Consider the following 18,889-nt stretch of genomic DNA (forward strand, 5'->3'; position numbering starts at 1 on the left):
TATATTTTTCTATGATTTTTCTGACTCTAAATATGTGGAATAATCTGAATTAACTATTAATGAGATTAATTTGTGTCACAGAAATTGTTTATATTCATAAAAGGAAACACAGAAAAATCATTAAACCATGACAAGAAAGATGGATCATTCACTGAATATAATTACAGTTTTCCCCCAAAAATAAAAGAAAGCAAATATAACAAACCCTTTTTGAAAGCATTTTGTAATAGAAAGATTTATAGTAACAAACAAAATGCCTTTTTTTTTTACCTGAGATTATAACATTTATTTTCATTTCTTTGACACATTTTTCTCATTATATTCTCCAAGGAGCAAATCCAAAATTTTTTGTAGAATATTGTGACACTTCAGAGAAAATTGGATTCAGGGTCTGTTCTTTCATACCAAGTTACTTGCCATGGCAACCAAGAATGGTTAAAACTAGAACAGAGGAGACTTATTTAGATTTTATTCCTAGTAACTTACATTGTGTTCTTGCACAGTACAGTACACTCTTATATAAGGCTGTATATTGTTGAATTCTTAGAAAACAGAAAGGCAGTTACGAAAACATAATGTAAACTGAACAATGAATGAGAGAAATTAGGTTATATTATCAGGTGCCAACAAAATAGTAATACATATATAACATATATGTATATAACAAGCTTATTTCTGTACTGTACCTTGTGAAAATATGTTCTGTCTTATATTTCCTAAGAGTGCTAATCACAGATCATTGATACTTCAAATAATGACTCTTTTCACGTAACCTACACTTTTTAAGATTTCTAATTTTGATCTTAGACAATGTTAGACTTTCCAGGATGTATAATATGTAGATTGGCTCTTTTGGTAAATAATAATTATAGCTGTGATTGCAGAGTCATATAACGTATGAGTGCACCACCTCTTGCCCTGTGGCTGAGCTTCCAGAGATATCCAGGGTATGTAATATTGGCAATCTCTCCTTATACTTGCCAGGAGACTTGGCTTCTGAATACTGGGGAACACAGTAACTCTTATCTACTAAGAAGTCAGGCTTGTAGAGGATTTTGAGACACAGTCACAACCAAGTACTGACTGACCTTAAGGGGCAAGATTGTACAGAAATTTTGAACTGTGTAATTACTTTCCTTCCTCATCAGAGTTCCTCTTATCCTCTGATACTCTGCCTGGACTAATTTTCCAGGGGTCAGAATATTGCTACCTTCCCTATCCATGTGTAACTAAACCTCAATTGTCCACAAACCACCTTCCTCAATCCCTGCTCTACAGTCCCTCCTTTTCATCCACCTTAATTAACTCTTACTCCCCTAGTTTCCCACTCTAGATTTGCCCACCCCTTCCACTATGTCCTCTGGAAGTTCTTGCTCAATAATTAAAACTTTATTGATCTTCCTCTTTTTCCGTTCTCTCACATTAATTGAGACCTGGCTCACCCTGCATCATGACTGCATGGTCACCACTCTTATTAATTCACTGATCCCAGTATGGGAGTCAAAACACATATTGCTGCTTACTGTCACTTACAGATTCTTCCACTAGCATCAGTCAGCAACTTTTCTAAGGTTCTAGCTATACAAATTTATTATTCTCTTCTAATTCTGGTGACCACTGTGTACCAATTCCTGGCACATTCTTTCTTTTTTTCTTTTTCATTGAAGTTCCTTCCTGGGTCACCAAACCCTCTCTACACCATACTAAAGGATTTAGCATATATGTTAATGTCTCTTCAAATACCCTAACCTCAGCTGTACCTGTTCTTTACCTATTCTTCATTCTTACTGTAACCTCTAGTCCATTTACCACTTAGGACTTTTCCATTCCACAACCCATGCTCTGTCTACTTTCTTCTTCCTTTCCAACATCAACTCCTTGGTACACCAATTCTGTCACTGCTTGTGCCTCAAGAAAGTCTAACCCTGAATTCCTTCCACCAAACTTCCTTTTCTCTCCTACTCACATACTGCATCTCCATCTATCTTGTTCAGGAGATTGCCCCTGCAGTCAGTTCTTCTCTCTCTCTCTCTAATAATTAGTCTCCCCCTCTCTATTGGTTCCTTCCTTGCTGCCTACAGACATGCCCCACAGTCTCCCTCACTTGATTTTATCATTGTTGCTTAAATCTCCTGTACTTTTTAGCTGAAATACATCAATTCCTTTGTCTCATCTCTTCTAAACCTTTAAAATCTAGCTTTTGATCTCATTGTTCAATTGAAGCAGCTCTCTTAAAATTACTAGTGATTACTTAATTCCAATTCTAGTAGACTCCCCTCAATGCTTATCCTTCTTGACCTCTCTGAAGCATTTAACACTGTAGACCCCCTTCTCTTCCTCTTTGAGTTTTTGTGAAACTTCTTTACCTTAGCTCTTTTGCATATCAGGGCTACTCCTCAGGCTCCTTTGCAGGATCTCCTCCTCTCTCTTGCTCACTATTTATGAGTTTTTCTTAAAGACTTACCTCTCCTCTTTTCTCTCACTTGATTTCATCAACTCTCAGAAGTTGTCATCTTCATGCAAATGAGATCTATAGATCCCAGATCTATATGTCAACCCTACTTTCTCTCTCTCCTCAATTCTAGTCCTCTATTAGCAACTGCATATTGGGCATTTCTATCTGGAAGTACCTTAAGCATCTCAAACTCAGCATGTCCAAAACAGAATTGATTGTCTTTCCTCCTGCTTATCCACTGATCTTCCAGACTTCCCTCTTATTGTTAAGGGCACCATCATCCTTCTTGAACACCAGCTTTATAACGTCCATGTCATTTTTGATTCCTCATTCACCCCACATATATATTTAGTTACAAAACTCTTATCATTTTTTTCTTCACAACATCTTTTTATATGTCCCTTTCTTTCTAGTAACCCAGTCACCAACTTAGTTTAATCAATCACCCCTGTGCTAAGTGCAGAGTATCCAAATAGAAAAAAATGAAACAATTCCTACTTGCAAAGAACTTGCATTCTAGGAGGAGACGCAATAAATACAAACCAATATTTGCATCATGAAATTAATAAATTAAAAATATGTATGTATGTATATTAGTGTATATGTTTATTATATATGATAACAGCATTCAGGTAGCACCTATTCTGTGCCAGACACTATGCTAGGTGCTTTACAAACAGTCTTATCATTTGATCCTGACAACAACCCTGGGAGGTAGGTGTTATTATTATCTCAGTTTTACAGTCAGTGAAACAAAGGCAAACAGATTGTGACTTGCCCAAGGTTACACGTTTGTTAAATCAGATTTTAACTCTGATCTTCCTGACGCTCAACCCAGCACTCTGTCCGTTGTACCGCTTAGCTGCCTCTATAGCAGTGAAATGAAAGGGAGTGGGGTGTGAGGGCACTAACAGTTGGGGGAATTATTGAAAATTTCATGTAGAAGGCTGTGCTTGAGCTGCCTCTTAAAGAAAGAGAAGCAAAGGAAGGGAAGAAGGGAATACACACTAGTCTAGGCCCTCATTAATAGCTTGGACTTTGTAACTAGCCTTCTAATTGGTCTCTCTGAATTAAGTCACTTCCCATTCAATCCATTCTCCACACAACTAATTGCCAAGTGATTTTCCTAAAGTTTAGATCCAACCATGTCATTTCCCTCTGTATAACAACTCTGTGTAGGTTTATGAGTTTGAACTGAGAAATATAAATGAGTGTTTGTTTTCTGGCAATTCATTCTTTGGAAATTTTAATTTTTTGATTGATTTATAGTAGAATTTTATCACTTTGTATCTTGTAGGTATAGAAATATCCTTTTAACTTTTATCATTTAAGGGTTAAAAATATTTGAGATGAATAATCCTAAAGTTATCCTTATCTTCTCACTTGATTGAAGGCATTTCTGCCCTGTGGTAGGTTCTTAGGACTTTTCACATTGTACATTAGAAATTTTCCAAGGATGGGTTGAAATTTTCAATTAAAAAGATTATCAGTCATTCATGTAGCATTTATTAAGTGTCTACTACATGTCAGATGCTGTTCCCAGCGCTAAGGATACAAAGAATGATTTTAAAAGACAAAACAAAACAGTGCTTGATCTCAAATGACTGAGTCTTAATGGAGATGACAACATGAAAACAACTGTGTACAAGCAAGCTGTAAACAAGATAAAATTGGGTCTGTTCTCAGAGGGAAGACATTTAAATAATCTCAGTGAGGATCTGGAAAGGCTTCCAGAAGAAGGTAGGATTTTAGCTGAGACCCGAAGGGGGAAGGGGGGAGGTGGAATGTATAGGAAAGGACGTCCATACTCAGACAAGAACCGGTGAAAAGGTTCAGGAGTCAGGAAATGGGAGTGTCCTATACAAGGACCAAGTGTAAGAAGACTAGAAGAGAAGTAGCCAGGTTATGAAAGGCTTTAAATTCAAACAGGAAATTTCACATTTCATTCTGAAAGTAAGAGAAAATCATAGAAATTGAAGCTTATTGAATGGGAGTTGGGTGTGATTGGAAGGGAATGGAGTGATATGGTCAAACTTACATTTTAGGAAGACCAGTTTGGTAGAGTAGAGAATGGATTGGATTGGGGAGCTGAGGAACTGTTAAATCTTTCTTTTAAAAGAATGAATTCTACAGGTTTTCTGTTTCTGGTCCATTGTTAAAGTTTGGTGATGTTGATATATAAAACGTAACCTTTTAGAATAAAATCTGAACTTGAAAATTATAACAATTTGCACCTCACATTTCTTACCAGACACATACTCATCTTCGCTTGTAACTGTCCTCTCTTGGACAAATCATCAATAACAATGCTTGTACTTCAAGACTTGGGAATTCTAAATACATAACTGCAATTTGCAAAGATTACTGAATCTCAGTTAATGTCTGTTTTAGGAAATTGAAGGATACATTGGAACAATTTCTATCCTCTCATGAGAAAGAAACAAGAATAAAGTTTCTCAGTGCTTTGCTGAAGCAGGGCAGTGTTTACAGGGCAGAAAGGCAGGTTTGTTAATAATACCTGACATGAGAAGCACAAATAAGTAATCTTTGTAAATGATCTTACTATAACCCAAGTCTTTGTAAAAAATAAATAAACAGATGTGTACTGTTCTTTTAGGAGAATTAGAATTGTATAAGCATTATAGTGTAAGAATTACATAATTACTAAGAGAAGACTTTTTTTCCCCATTGGTTACTGATTTGTTGTTGTTTTTTTAACTTGGTTCTGTTAATAGACTCTCATACATTGGGTATTGCTTCTCTGGAGCATATGAGAAGACAAAAACAAGAATCTAATGAAATTAAAAGGTATCGGCTGATTGAGAACCACAGTCGTGGAAAAAGTAACTCGCAGTCACCAGTGAGATTGTCAGAGTATTTGTAAAGAGTTCTTGCTTATTCCTTTGCATTCAGTGTCTATATAATATTAGAAGAAATTATAATGACTTAATGCATCCTTTTATGATGGACTTTCAGTGCTTCAGGAATGTGTAATATGACCATTGTAGGTCGACTACTGCAGGTTTGCTACTTCCTCCTTTTCACACCTTAAAGGACAGTCTTCGTGGATTGATTGCTTTATTCTTCCCATTCCTTCCCCTCTGTCACAAAAAAAAAAAAAAAAATGGTGGCCAGCCGTTTGTGGATGAGCATCTCTAAACTTAGTTGTACTAGTCTTTGTTTATCCATTTGTAATTTATTGTGATATAGGTATAAAATGATTATATAAATCTGTTTTCTGCCAAATTTTCCAGTTTTCCTAATATTTCTAATTGAATGGAGTCCTTTTTAGAATATTTGTATTGTTGAGTTTAATCATATACTAGAATCATGCATATTTGCTTTTAAGTCTTCTTTATCTAATTCATTCTACTAGTCTGTGATTCTATCCGGTAACAGATAGTTTTGGTAATTATTACTTATGATATAGTTTGAGGTCTGACAATGCCCCCTTCCTTTCTAATTTTGTTCATTATTTCTCTTTAAGCTATTCCTTTTTTTTCTTTGATATGAACTTCTTTTTATTTTAATCTATAAAATAACCCTTTGGTAATTTGATAAGTATAGCAGTAAATCTGCAAAGTACTTTGGGTAAAATAATTTTTCCATATTTGTGTGATCCAGCCATGGACACTGAATATTTGTCCAGTTAATTTAGCTCTTTATTTTTTAATGGAGATTGTTTTATAATTATTATTTATGTATGTCTTGGTAGGTTAACCCTTACATACGTACATTTTGTTCTCTTAAATGGGATTTCTCTTGCTTTTTTTTTTCTAACTGATTTTTGTTAGTAAGATACAGACATCCTAATGGTTTGGATGTTGGGTGTTTTTGTACTCCACTACTTTCTACAAACTGTTGTCTGATTGTCTTATTCATTGAATTTCTGATAATCCCCAATCTAACATAATCTGAAAAATGATTCAGCTTCTGTTTGCTCTCTTAAGGAGGAGATTCACCACTTCTAGAAGCAACCCACTCCTTTTAGAAGAGACTGAACTGTTTGTTAGAAATCTTTTTTCCTGCTATCAGCTCTAAATTTGCCTCTTTGCAACTTTGCCCATTGCTCCTGACCATGCCTTGTGGGACCAAACTGAAAGCAGTGACCAGAAAAAATGTGTGGAGGTGCTTACAAAGATGTCCTTCCTCTCTCCCTTTCTGTTTTCTTTTATGGCAAGAGGTTGAATGTGGCCTAGGTCAAATCTCCTGCCTGCTTTTGTAGGCCAACTGAATGTTTTCTTCATTTTAAAATAAAGTTTTATTTTATTTTAAAATATTAATCCTGTTTTTAGCTTTCTGTTGTAGTTTGCTGAGCTCTGCTTTATGGTAATTCTTGTCTAAAGGTGAAGAAGGAAGTTTGGCTTGGCGCTGCTGGAAATCCTTATCCCAGCTCATGTTTGGACAGCCCATAAAATGATTGCTGGACATCACTTGAATGTCTTATAGACACATTGCATTCCTCCCAACCCCCACCTCTCATTTTCCCTTGCCCCCCCCCCCCCCCCACACCTATCCCTCCTCCAAACTTTCTGTTTTTCTGGATAGTACCTTTCTTCCAGGCCCCCCAGTTTTGCAGACTTGGAGCCATCCTTGATTGTTCTCTTTTCTCATTCCCATGTTCAGTCAGTTTCTAAGTCTAGTGGATTCCTCCTGTACAACATTTATCACATCCATTGTCCTAGTTTAGGGTCTCCTTCCTTACCTGGGTACTGACTTTCTTGCTGTTCTTCAACCATGACACTCCATCTCTGTACTCCAGGCATTTTCACTGACTGTCCTACTTGCCTAGCATGCTCTCTCTTCTGCTCTTTGCCCACTGGCTTCCTTCAAGTCCCAGTTAAAATGCCACTTTTCCAATTCCTGATTCCAGTATCCCTTAATTCTGATGCCTTCCCTCAGTTGATTATTTCTGGTTTTTCCTGTGTATAGCTTTTTTGTTCATACATGTTTGCAGGCATGAGCTCCTCTAAAGCAGGGAATGTTATTTTACTTTTCTTTGTATTCTTGGTGCTTAGCACATTTTCTGTTGGTCAGTTCTTAATAGATGCCTATTCACAGAGGTCTCTAAGACTAGCTTTTACTATCATTTTCTCTGTATGTATCCTGTATGTGACTATGTACATACTTTTAAATCTGCTACATAAGAATGTGAGTTTCTTGAGGTCAGGGACCATTTTTTTGATAGATTCTTTATATCCCTAGTGCTTAGCATGGTAAACTTATTAGATGCTTCTTGATAGACTAGTTAAGAATTTTTCTTGACTTAATTTTGTGATTTTTTTTTTTTAAATCAAGTAACTCTCAGAGACTTTAAAATAGAGCTACAAGTCATAAATTCTGCTAAAAGTTTGTAAATGTTGCTGTTTTATAAATCTAACAAGTGAACTATGAATCATACTAATAAATCCATTCTCTAAAGTTTAAATTTATGAATCATTGTGAAGAGCATATGACTACAAATCCATACTAATTATTATGTTTGTAGGTTATCATTTTTCACCTGTTTCCCATGTAGAATCAGGGTATAGAATTAAAGCCTAGAGAGTGGTTCTGCAGGTTTATGTCATGATGCCAACTTTTTTTTAAAAAAAGAGCAAACAAATAAAATGTAACCCTTCCCCCTGCTTTTCATAACATAATCATCACACATAATTTTGTTAGCTTATATTTTTTAAATAAAATAATTTTTTGTAATTTTGTAAGTAGATAACAAAGGTGAAATGCATTGTCATTGGTTCATAGAGTTTAAGATGGAGGGAACCATTACTATCAAACCAAGCCTACCCTCTTTTTTACAGCTAAAGAAACTGTTACGGGAGAAATATCTCTTCTCTGAGACCATGTGGTAGGCAGTTACTTCCAAATATATATTTACCACAACCCAGAAATTATGAAGGTAAAAGCTTAGGTTTTATTATTATACTTACGCATTAGTGCAGGCCTCAGAGAAAACCTGAACAATTGTGAGGACTCTGATAAGACTTCTTGTAGGAAAAATTACATCAGACTGATAGAGAAATAATTCATTTAAGTATTGCAATCTTGTACATTCCTCTTAGGCCATACAAATTAAAGAGAAGATAGATTCATAATCCCTTGCTTCCTTCAATGTCATAAAATTTGAACAAATTTAGTTAAAGAGTCATAATCTCATATATCCCTTGGTCAAACAAACTATAGATAAACTAAGTCAAACAAACTATAGATAAACTAAGTCAGATTACAGATTAAACTACATTTACAGTATGGGCAGCTAGGTGGCACAGTGGATAGAGCACTGGGCCTGAAGTCAGAGAGGCTCATTTTCCTTAGTTCAGATCCTTACTAGTTGGATGACCCTAGGCAAGTCACTTAACTGTATTTGCCTTAGTGCTCTGTAAAATGAGCTGGAGAAGGAAATGGCAGACCTCTCCAGTATCTTTGCCAAAAAAACAACAACAAAAAAGCAAATATGGTCACAAAGTTTTGGATACAACTGAAGAACAACAAAAAAGATTCACAGGCTGATTGATGAGGGAGATTTACATGTTTTCAAGGAGTCAAGGACAGTTAAGATTATTCCTTTGGCTTCTTGTCTAAGGAAATTTTAACATGGACAGGTTTTGGTCAGTTGAGGTTAATATTAACCAAAAAGGAAATACAAAATCACCATAACTGAGACCCAGAGAGGTTAAATGACCTTGACCAAGGTCACAAATATATTTTAAGGCTTATATCTCAAGCAAACAAGGAAAAGTGACTGAAACGTTAAATAAATGACTTTTGCATAGTTTGCAAAATTCTGCATAAACATTATTTCATTTGATATTCATACCAATCCTCTGTGTAGGTACTATAAATATTATTCTCTTTTATTCATTATCTTCTCCCCCTACCCCCCCTTCAAAACCTTCTCCCTATTACTGTCAATTATACCACCTTGAAGTGGTAAGGAAACTGAGGATCAGGGAACTTAACTCAGTCAAAAAACATTTTTAAGTGCCTACTATGTGCTAGCACTATGCTAAGCATTGATGATTAAAAAAAAAAAAGTTAAAAAAAACCAGACTGTACTCAAATAGTTCAGTTTGATGGGGGAGACAACATGCAAACAAATATGTTCAAAACAGCTATAAACAGCACAAATAGGAAATAATCAGAAGAGGGAAGGAATACACTAAAATCAAGACAGATTCAGGCTTGGGGGACAGTCAGAGAAAATGTCCTGATCAAAGAGATATGGAGTATCTTGTTTGTGGAACAGCAAGGAAGCAAATGTCTTTGGATTGAAGAATACATGGGGAAGGTATAAGTTGTAAGAAAACTGGAAAGGCATGTGGGGAGGGAGGGGATAGTTTATGAAAGGCCTTGAATGCCAAGCAGAGGATTTTTTCATTTGATCCCTGGATAGAGGGTCACTGGAATTCATTGAATAGAGAGGTAATGTTACTGAACCTGTGCTTTAAGAAAGTCACGTTAGTAGCTGGATAGATGATAGAGATAGGCAGACCCATCAGGCTGTTACAATAATTGAGGCCTGAGGTGGTAAGGACCTAGAGTGATGATCTTGTCAGAGAACGGAGGGAGGAGGGGGCGGGGGGGGGGGGGGGGGAATATTCGAAAGATATTTCAAAGGTGAAATTGGCCAACCTTGACAATAGCTTGGATATGGAGGGCAGGAGATAGGAAGAAGTGCAGGATGACTCCAAGGTTGCAAGCCTGGATGACTGGGAGGATGGTAGTGCCCTGAACAGTAATAGGCAAGTTTGGAAGGAATGAGGATTTAAGGTAAAAGATAATGAGTTGTTTTGGACATGTTGAGTTTAAGATGTCTACTGAACATCCATTTTTAGATGTCTGAAAGACAGTTGGAGATAGATGTGAGACTGAAGGTCAGCAAAGAGGTTAGTACTTGCCCAAGGCCATACATTTAATAAATAGGTCACTTTAAGTTATTTAGGATCCTCTTTTTGTCCCACAGTTTTGCTTCTGAATTGCCTTAGTAAAGGAAAACTCATATTTTTGACTTTGCTAAGAGCTTATCACTAACTTGAAAGTACCTCACTGACACACACTGGCAGTGTGACCAGGAAAAGGCACTTAACTTTTTAGTACTCTAGTGTCGTCTCAGTCTCTAAGACTAAAGTAGAGAGAAAAATGCTCCCTGCCCTGCATGGATAAGGAGGAGTTGTGCAGATACGGGAATTCTACCTGCTATTGAAATCATAGGTCCAGCCCCTGTCTCTGCTCTGCCATAATCATTACTATTAAATTATCTTGACTAATTATAACTCATTTGTTAATCTAGTTTACTTAATTTATACTTTGCAATTTGTAACATTTCTGACTGTGGAGACAGGAAGGAGGGAAGATTGGATTTTGTTTAAGAAGACCTGGGTTCAAATCCTCACTCTGACACTTAGTAACCTTGAGTGAGTCAGTGAGCTGGTCTGTGTCCTAGTAGCCCTCCCTCACTCAAAACAAAGTCAAGTGCAAGTCATGTCATCATTTCTCTGATGGCATGGTCTTCTTTGGTAACGAAGGACGAACACACATACCTGCATCCCAGTATTTTCCTGTATAAAATGAAAGTGGTGGATTAGAGTACCTGTAAGGCTCTTTCTAAGCTCAAACTAGTGTTAATAGAAAGAAAGGTTTTATTGTTGCCAGTTTTATCAAAAATATTTATTTTATGAAAAAATTCTGGTGCCTTCCTTTCAACTCTAAATATCAGAGCTTCACCTAGAGCCTTTATAGGAGTAGACACTAGAAATTAGAAGCTGTTCCTGCTCCTAGGATATGAATATATTCAGCTCCTTTTTCTTTATCTTCTCACCTTGGAGAGCTCCCAGGTTCTAAACACAGCAGTTGTTTAATTCTTTCCTTCAGGAGTCTTTACAGACAGAAGTGTTTTTTGAGTCATTATTTCTATTGTATCTTTTCTTCTTTAATTTTGCCTTACTCTTTGTTTTTGTTGTTTTCACATTAAAATTTGATCTGGGTCCAACACATCTCACATCATCTCTGGTTAAAACTTAATGTAATTAAAATTGAGGAAATCTTGAATTTAAAAAAAAGTGTTGCTCCAAGTAATTACATTTTTAAGCTCACAAATACATATCAGGGCTATTCTAACCCCAAGCTTTGTTTTTACATCTTCAACAAAGAGCAGTGAAGTTAGGATCCCACTGGTATCTTCTAGTCTTCTAGAACATCGTTTCCTACCGCAAACCCTTATGTACTTTTTCATATGAGCTGTATGTGTGGAAAAGAGTACAGAAACAGTTACAGCTCATGTGGTGTTTGACCACAACAGCTATCTAAGTGAATAAGGAGCAATTACTGAGTTAAAATATGCTTTCCTATAGCTTTGACAGCACAGTTTTGATAGTTAAAGTCCAATAGTAGATGCAGTTATTGATTCAATCTGTTGTGTCTCATTGTATCTCATTCCCTTTCTAATAAGTTCCAGCTAATTGGAGTCTCGACTGATAATCAACACTTAACAGAGGCAAATGGGGGATGGATTGTTTTATTTCTTTTTTTAACCTCTGCTGGTCCTATTTTTGCCATATGCAAACTGTGAGAGACAGCAAAAAGTTAAGTTTTCACAGAGTTACTAGATGATAAAGTCACTGAGAATAAGTCAGATAATAAGAAAGCTAGCAGACAGCAAGTGAACTCAGCCAATCAGGAGATAGGCAGTGGCCTTCAGAAAATTTCAAAGTTCTTTATAAAGGGGACCAAATCTTAAACTAGTCAGGGAAAATGACCTAGAATAACCAGGAGAAAGCTTTTCTTTACTGCACTTGCTTAATGAATCTCATGCATACAAGCAGACACACCCTGCATAAAATTATCCCTCCATTTTCTGATCATGGGTCCTATGTTGAAGCATATTTGGAAGGGGGGAATCACACCACAGATGGTTATGTAATGAGCATGTAGAGATGATGGTGACCTAATAGAGAGCAGACCAATCCATCTCCTCATGGGAGCATTTGTCCTGAACTAATAGTATAATTCTGTGTCCAGCACACTCTCTCCTCCTGCAAAGAGGGTTGGAGTCCACTTTGGCCAAGACATTCAATTCCTGTGATCTCTGCTCTAATAAATTTTCCTTGATACTTTTTTGTGTGTCAAGTATGTTTCTAACACAAACCCTTACTAACCATTCTACTGCCCTCTGGATTATCCCCCATTCCTATTTCCTTCTAAATCTTGAATTCTCACTTCCCTGTTTACATCACCATTACTACTCTAATTAGAGGAATAAAACTTCTTATTTCCTTGTGAATAGAATGCCATTCTGTCATCTACGTGGGCAGAAATCCCTACCCATTCTCTTTACTGGAGGTCAGACTGAGATACCCATATCATCTTGGCTGAAAGCAATGTTTACATTTCATAAAACTGGCTAGTAAGGAAGGTTTCTGCCCTTATATTTTTACATTATGTTCTACATGCTTATATAATATGTGCATATGGGTTGCTTTGCAAACAGTGTACTCTCTTAGCAGCAGACATATCATTTGATTAAAGAAATAAAAATATTCTAGCACAATATGGTCCACAAAGGTTTGTCTATTTTATAGCTGTGCTACACTATTCTTATAGGTTTCATGAGTTGCTGTGTCCCATAAAATTAACCTCTGTGTACCTTAGACTGATCCTTGGAGGACAATCTGTCACCACAGTTATACTCATAGCCTTTCTAATTTGTCAGGACTTGCCCAGAGCTTGCATTCTTCTGGAATAGCCTTTTAGAACCCGGGATCAGAGCCATTGGAGTAGAACTTTAATGAAAGTACTTGCTGGTGTTCACAAAATAATATGTGGTGTTTTTTTTTTCCGGTAGGAAAAGTCATCAATAAAGATTTGCGTCATTATCTGAGTCTTCAATTTCAGAAAGGCTCAATTGATCATAAACTCCAGCAGGTGATCAGAGACAATCTCTACTTGAGAACCATCCCATGTAAGTATGTGAGTGCTGCAATTAAGACTTAAGCATTCCAGTTAAACTAAAGATGTACAGACAAAAGTGAATAAAGGCTGCGGTTCTGTTAGAGATTGGGACATCCTCCACCCTACTCCCTAACCCCTGAGATTGATCATTAGGCTGCAAGAAGCTCTTGAAGAATTTAACTTTTTTAGAAAATTGGAAAATTTTTGATTGTGAAGAAAAATTAGCATTATTAATACAGTATTTAAGATAAAGCAGTCTTACTGCTTTCCAGTCTTTACTTCTCCTCATGGATTTGCATAAATGAAAACATTTATTATGTATTTGCTATGAGCACTGTGCTCAGCTCTGCAGATACAGTTACAAAAACAAGGTAGTCCCTGCCTTCAAGGACCTCACATTCTAGTAGAAAGAGATAACACATAAAATCAGAGTTGAAAACAGAAAAGGGTGTTGGGTTGGGAAATCACACCTAGTGAGTGGAACTTTTGAGGAGTTGATTAACATGCCCTTTACATAAGCAATAGTAGTATTGATTTGATATTTGTTCCTAGAGCAAGAAAAATGTGAACAGGAATTCTCAGTCAGGGAAACATGTAGCAGGACTAAAAGCCTGGGGTGTCTGGGTGAGGGGTGGTATAGAATCATGGTCCACAGTTGACTAAGTTTAAAAATTTATTGGAAACTGTCTACAGGTGTAGTGAAAACGTACTCAATGGGAAAGTATATGTATAACCTATACAAAACTGTATGCTGTCGTGGGGAGGGAGGGGGGTAGTGGGGGGTAGGTGTGAGGGGGATAAAATCTTAATTTTATGGCAGTGATTGTAAAACATTAAAAAAATAATAATAAAATTAAATTAAAAAAAGAAAACTATCTACAGGTGTAAAACATTAAAATTTTGAGTTAGACTTTATTTTGAATCATACTTCATATATAATCATACCACTTAAAAGCTTTATGACCCTGGGCAAGTCACTTAATCTCTATGATGCTCAGTTATTTATTTGCTGGGCTCAGTTTCATCTAATATATAAAATGAAGATGTTAATAATTATGGTACCTACCTTAGTTTCTATAGGTTTGTTGTGAGGATTGAATGAAAATATCTATATAGTACTTTGTAAATCTTAAAACACTATTCAGGAAGTCAGTCAACAGGCATTATTACCTACTTACTCTGTGGCAGTCAGTATGCTATATAAAAGTCAGTTATTATTGCAGTAACTGAAGACAAGCAGTATATATAGTACAATTCAAATGCAAAAGTAGACGGGATACTTTTCTGCCCCTGGAAGAACTCTTTTTTTTTTTTTCACAAAAAGGGGAAGAATTCAGTGCCTTCTTTTTCTGTGGACTTTTAAAATTTTTCCTTTATTCTAGAAGTTGGTGAGCATGTTCTTGTCTTCCAGAGATGTTAGTTGATGGGGGAAGGGAAGGAAAGCTTTTTATAGCACCTACTATTTGCTAGGCACTGTGCTAAGTGCTTTTTAAGAATATTATCTCATCTGAGGTAGATGCTATTATCTCCACTTTTCATTTGAGGAAACTAAGGTAGCAGAGGTTAAGTGACTTGCCTAGACACATAGTGTCTGAGTCTAAATTTGAACTTAGGTCTTCCTGATTCCAGGTTCAGTCCTCTATTTGCTGTGCTGCCTGGAAACATACTCATTTCATGAGCATACATAAACATATTTGAAAATCTTTATGTTCTTAAATAATTGTGATCAGATAAAGGAATTTTAGACTTTATGAACATTTATTGGAACACTTTTTTCGCCTTTTTTTCTCAGTGCTTAGCACAGTATGTAGCATGTGGTAGATACTTAGTAAATGCTAGTTGATTGACTGACTGACTGACTGACTATATCTGTGTGCAACTGAGGTAGAGTAAATGAATAGGTCTTGGGAATTGAGTATATTCAGGAACTGAGAAGTTTGGATATTTGAGGGAGCAACAGTATGTATGTTAAAGTTACCTGGAATGAGGGCAAGAATTGGGGTGAACTAGGCACTGAATTCATTGAAAAACAAGGGAGAATGTCTGGGGAGTCCTCAGGATAAATCACAGCTACCAGAGTCTTAATTGGGTGATAAAATTTGTAGTGATTGAATCTCAGCGAATAAGAAGTTACTGCAGGAAAGAAAGAGTCAAGAAGTGGCAGTGGGGATGTAGTGGTATAGAGGTAAAAGGAGGGCACTAATTACTTAATAGAAGGAATAATGTCGAGGTAACATTGTTGTATTTTTATCTTAAGTATTTCCTAGGTTCTCTTTTGCTGAAATCAGTAAAGAATTTTAAAACTTCTGTACTAAAGTTAGGTTTTCACTTAGTATATGCTTATTCTACATATGCAGCCATCACTCTAGCTTAGTCCCTCATCTCTTCTCACCAGGACTATTAGAATAGTCTATTAGTTGGACTTCCTAACTCTAGTTTCTCTCTGTTTTAAATTAAAATTTTAATTCCATCTGCCAAAATTTGCCAGTGATTTTCCTAACTTACAGGTCTGAATATGTCAGTCTCATACTCAGTAAACTCAAGGAGTTTCCTATCACCTATCTGATGGAGCAAAAAACAATCATTTTGATTTGTTCATTTTATGAAGTTAGTTTTATGTTAAAATCCTAGTACTCCATATATTTTAGAAATAATTTCAGAGATTAATACCTAAGTAGTAAACTGGATGAATGAAAAAGCAAGCAAGAAAATGCAAAAAGAAACCGTTATTTCTTCAGTGGAGGGTACACTCTTTATATAGCTTAGTTCAAAACACATACTGACATATTCTGAGTCTCAAAAGTAACATCAGAGATGGAATTTGAACCTGTCATCTGGACTCTAAGCCTAACACTCTTTTTATGAAGACTGTCCAAATCAATCAATTTGAATATTTTATGAATTAGTCAAAAATAATAATAATCTAGAATTCTTTCCTTCTTTTCTCATTGGAATATAACAAGTCTTCCAGAAAACCTTTTTTTCTTTCTTTTTTTTTTTTTTATGCCTTCACATTCACACAGAATGTAGAGTTTAAGTGACTGCTTGGGAGGTATATATAGCACTTTATAATTATTATCTTATTTGATCCTCAAAACAACCCTGGGAGGTGGATGCTATTATTATTCCCACTTTATAGATGAGGAAACTAGGGCAGAGTTTAAGTGACTTGCTCAGGGTCCCAAAGCTAGTAAGAGTCTGAGGCCAGTTTTGAACTCAATTTCAAATCTTTAGGCCCAATGATCTATCTAGCTGTCCTGGTATCAGTAATATGACATGGGGACATAACTGACAAGGATTTGGTTTTTTTTTTCTTTTATTGCTGAGCTTTATCCATTATATCATCTCCTTTTCCCAGTTAGCAAAGATAATTGAGTTATTTGTTGAAGTTTAATATAAGTGTTAGTTCTTAGGCAATTAAATTTCCCATGACACTCAGACTCAGCTTTCCAGTCTCTGTAGTTTCAAATTTCATAAATTCATGTGTTTATCTTTATTTAAAATTCTCTTTTCTCATCTATACACTATTTATTGTCCTAGTTTCACTTGGAAATTTCAGTTGACTTTTTTGTGAGCATCATCTCAGGATATTTTGTAAATTAAGACGTATTTTATAACCTGATGTCTCTCTTTTCTCCCCTTTTAGGCACTACAAGAGCCCCTAGGGATGGAGAAGTTCCAGGGGTAGACTATAATTTCATTTCTGTTGAGCAGTTCAAAGTTCTAGAAGAGAGCGGAGCATTGTTAGAAAGTGGAACATATGATGGTATGTGACCAAAACATTTCATATCCACGAGTATATCTGAATAACAGAAAACACCTTAGACAGAATTTGATCAGTGAAATACCAAATGCTTCTAAATTTTTACTTCTTTTAGAGGGCCTTTTTTCTTCATTGAGGTGAATTTGATAAATTACCAAAAACACTGAAAAACCAAGGGAACTTATCTGTGATGCAGGTTAAAGTAAGCATAAGTAGGAAAACATAATTAGTAGTGATTTAAATGGGGGATAAAATGAAATTAAGTTCTATTTAATTATAGTGACCAAGCTTGGCCTTGTAGAGAAAATGCCCCCTCTCCATTCTTCACAGAGGCAGGGGAATGTTGCTTAGACTGTTGTGCAAAATTGCTGTTGGTTTTGCTGAACTTTTTTTTTTAATCTTTGTTACCAGGAATGGCTCACAGAGTAGGAGAATGCAGAGAGATATATTTGGAAAATGAGTGTAATGTTAAAATAGATCAATAAGAAAATAAACTTTTAAGAAACCAAAAAAAAATTATTAAACTGAAATACCAAGTAATATAAAGAAACTTGAAAGTGAGCTGTTCTTTAATAATTCAAACTGCCTAATACAGTATATACTTCACTGATTCCTAATGAATCCAGAGGTATTTATTTTTGAATGACTGCATAATTCATATTTACATATAGTTTTCAGGTTTCCAAAGTACTTTCTCCAAAGTAGTTTCTAGGTAGTGTAGGTATTATGTCCATTTACAGGTGAAGGAACTCACATTCGGAAGTGAAGTGACTTACCTAAAGTCACACAGCTTATAAGTGTCAGAGACAAAAGATATATGGCATTGCATATGGGTCTGCATACCCAGAACAATTAGCATTTTTCCATTTGTAAGAAATACTAGCAGTTTATTTCTCACTTTAGTCAGATAGCTGTTTAGGCTTTGAATTTTGGGTTTTGGTTTTGTTAATTAGGTGAAGGCAAGTGTATTTTGTATATTGTAGACTATCATAAATGTAGGTTGGTTGTCTAAAAATCACAGCCTTACCTTAATTGTAGAATGTTAACTTCCCAAAACATGTTGTGAGTGTTTTGCTAAACAAGAAGTTAATGGAGTTGCCCATTTGTCATTGTGTAGTAAGGATGTGATCATTCTAGAACAGGAAATAGGGAAGAAGCACAAGGTTCCATTCCCCTAATGCATTTGACTAAGATGAGTCCATCCTCATCAAGGAGGAAGTGGATGGCAAATATTTTCAAAGCATAAACTCACACTGAACTTTTGGAATTAGCAAACACACCTTTCTGGAGCACTCAGAAAGGTTAAAAATAAGTATGTGCCATTGGAGTTGTTGATTGTAGTCAAAAATGACTTCTCTCTGGATGGAGTTAAGATCCACCAGTGCATTCAGAAGGCCCTCCTCCATGCGCCACATCCACATGTGAGAACTTAGCCAACAGTGTTGTAGGAAAGAATGGAGGGGTTTATGATGACAATTCAGGACTAGATCAGTGTCACCAGAAATTGCTGAAAGATCAACTCTCCTTAAAGAGCCTGGACTTGATGATCAAAGTAGACCAAAAAAAAATGGTAGAACCTGCATAACGTATCACTGCTGGATGAAACAATTGTGCTGTTACAGAATAAAAGTATGCTTTGGAAGCAAGTCTTGTTCACAATTGCCTGGACATAAATAACACTGATCCATGAAACTTAAGAACGTTGTTTTATTAAATGTTGCCAT

At 36.0% G+C, this 18,889-nt stretch overlaps 1 protein-coding gene across 3 annotated transcripts in view; it reads left to right on the plus strand.

Annotated features, from left to right (window-relative positions):
* The window catches only part of MAGI3 (membrane associated guanylate kinase, WW and PDZ domain containing 3), a 226,997-nt gene that overhangs the window by 99,603 nt on the left and 108,505 nt on the right, over positions 1 to 18,889 (plus strand). For all 3 annotated transcript variants that reach the window (XM_072644386.1, XM_072644384.1, XM_072644385.1), the window contains exons 2-3: positions 13,296 to 13,412; positions 17,049 to 17,168. In XM_072644386.1, the coding sequence (XP_072500487.1) occupies positions 13,296 to 13,412; positions 17,049 to 17,168 (237 nt within the window). The remainder of the gene's footprint in view (positions 1 to 13,295; positions 13,413 to 17,048; positions 17,169 to 18,889) is intronic.

This window comes from Notamacropus eugenii, chromosome 2 (genome assembly GCF_028372415.1).
Source record: "Notamacropus eugenii isolate mMacEug1 chromosome 2, mMacEug1.pri_v2, whole genome shotgun sequence".
Taxonomy (NCBI): domain Eukaryota; kingdom Metazoa; phylum Chordata; class Mammalia; order Diprotodontia; family Macropodidae; genus Notamacropus; species Notamacropus eugenii.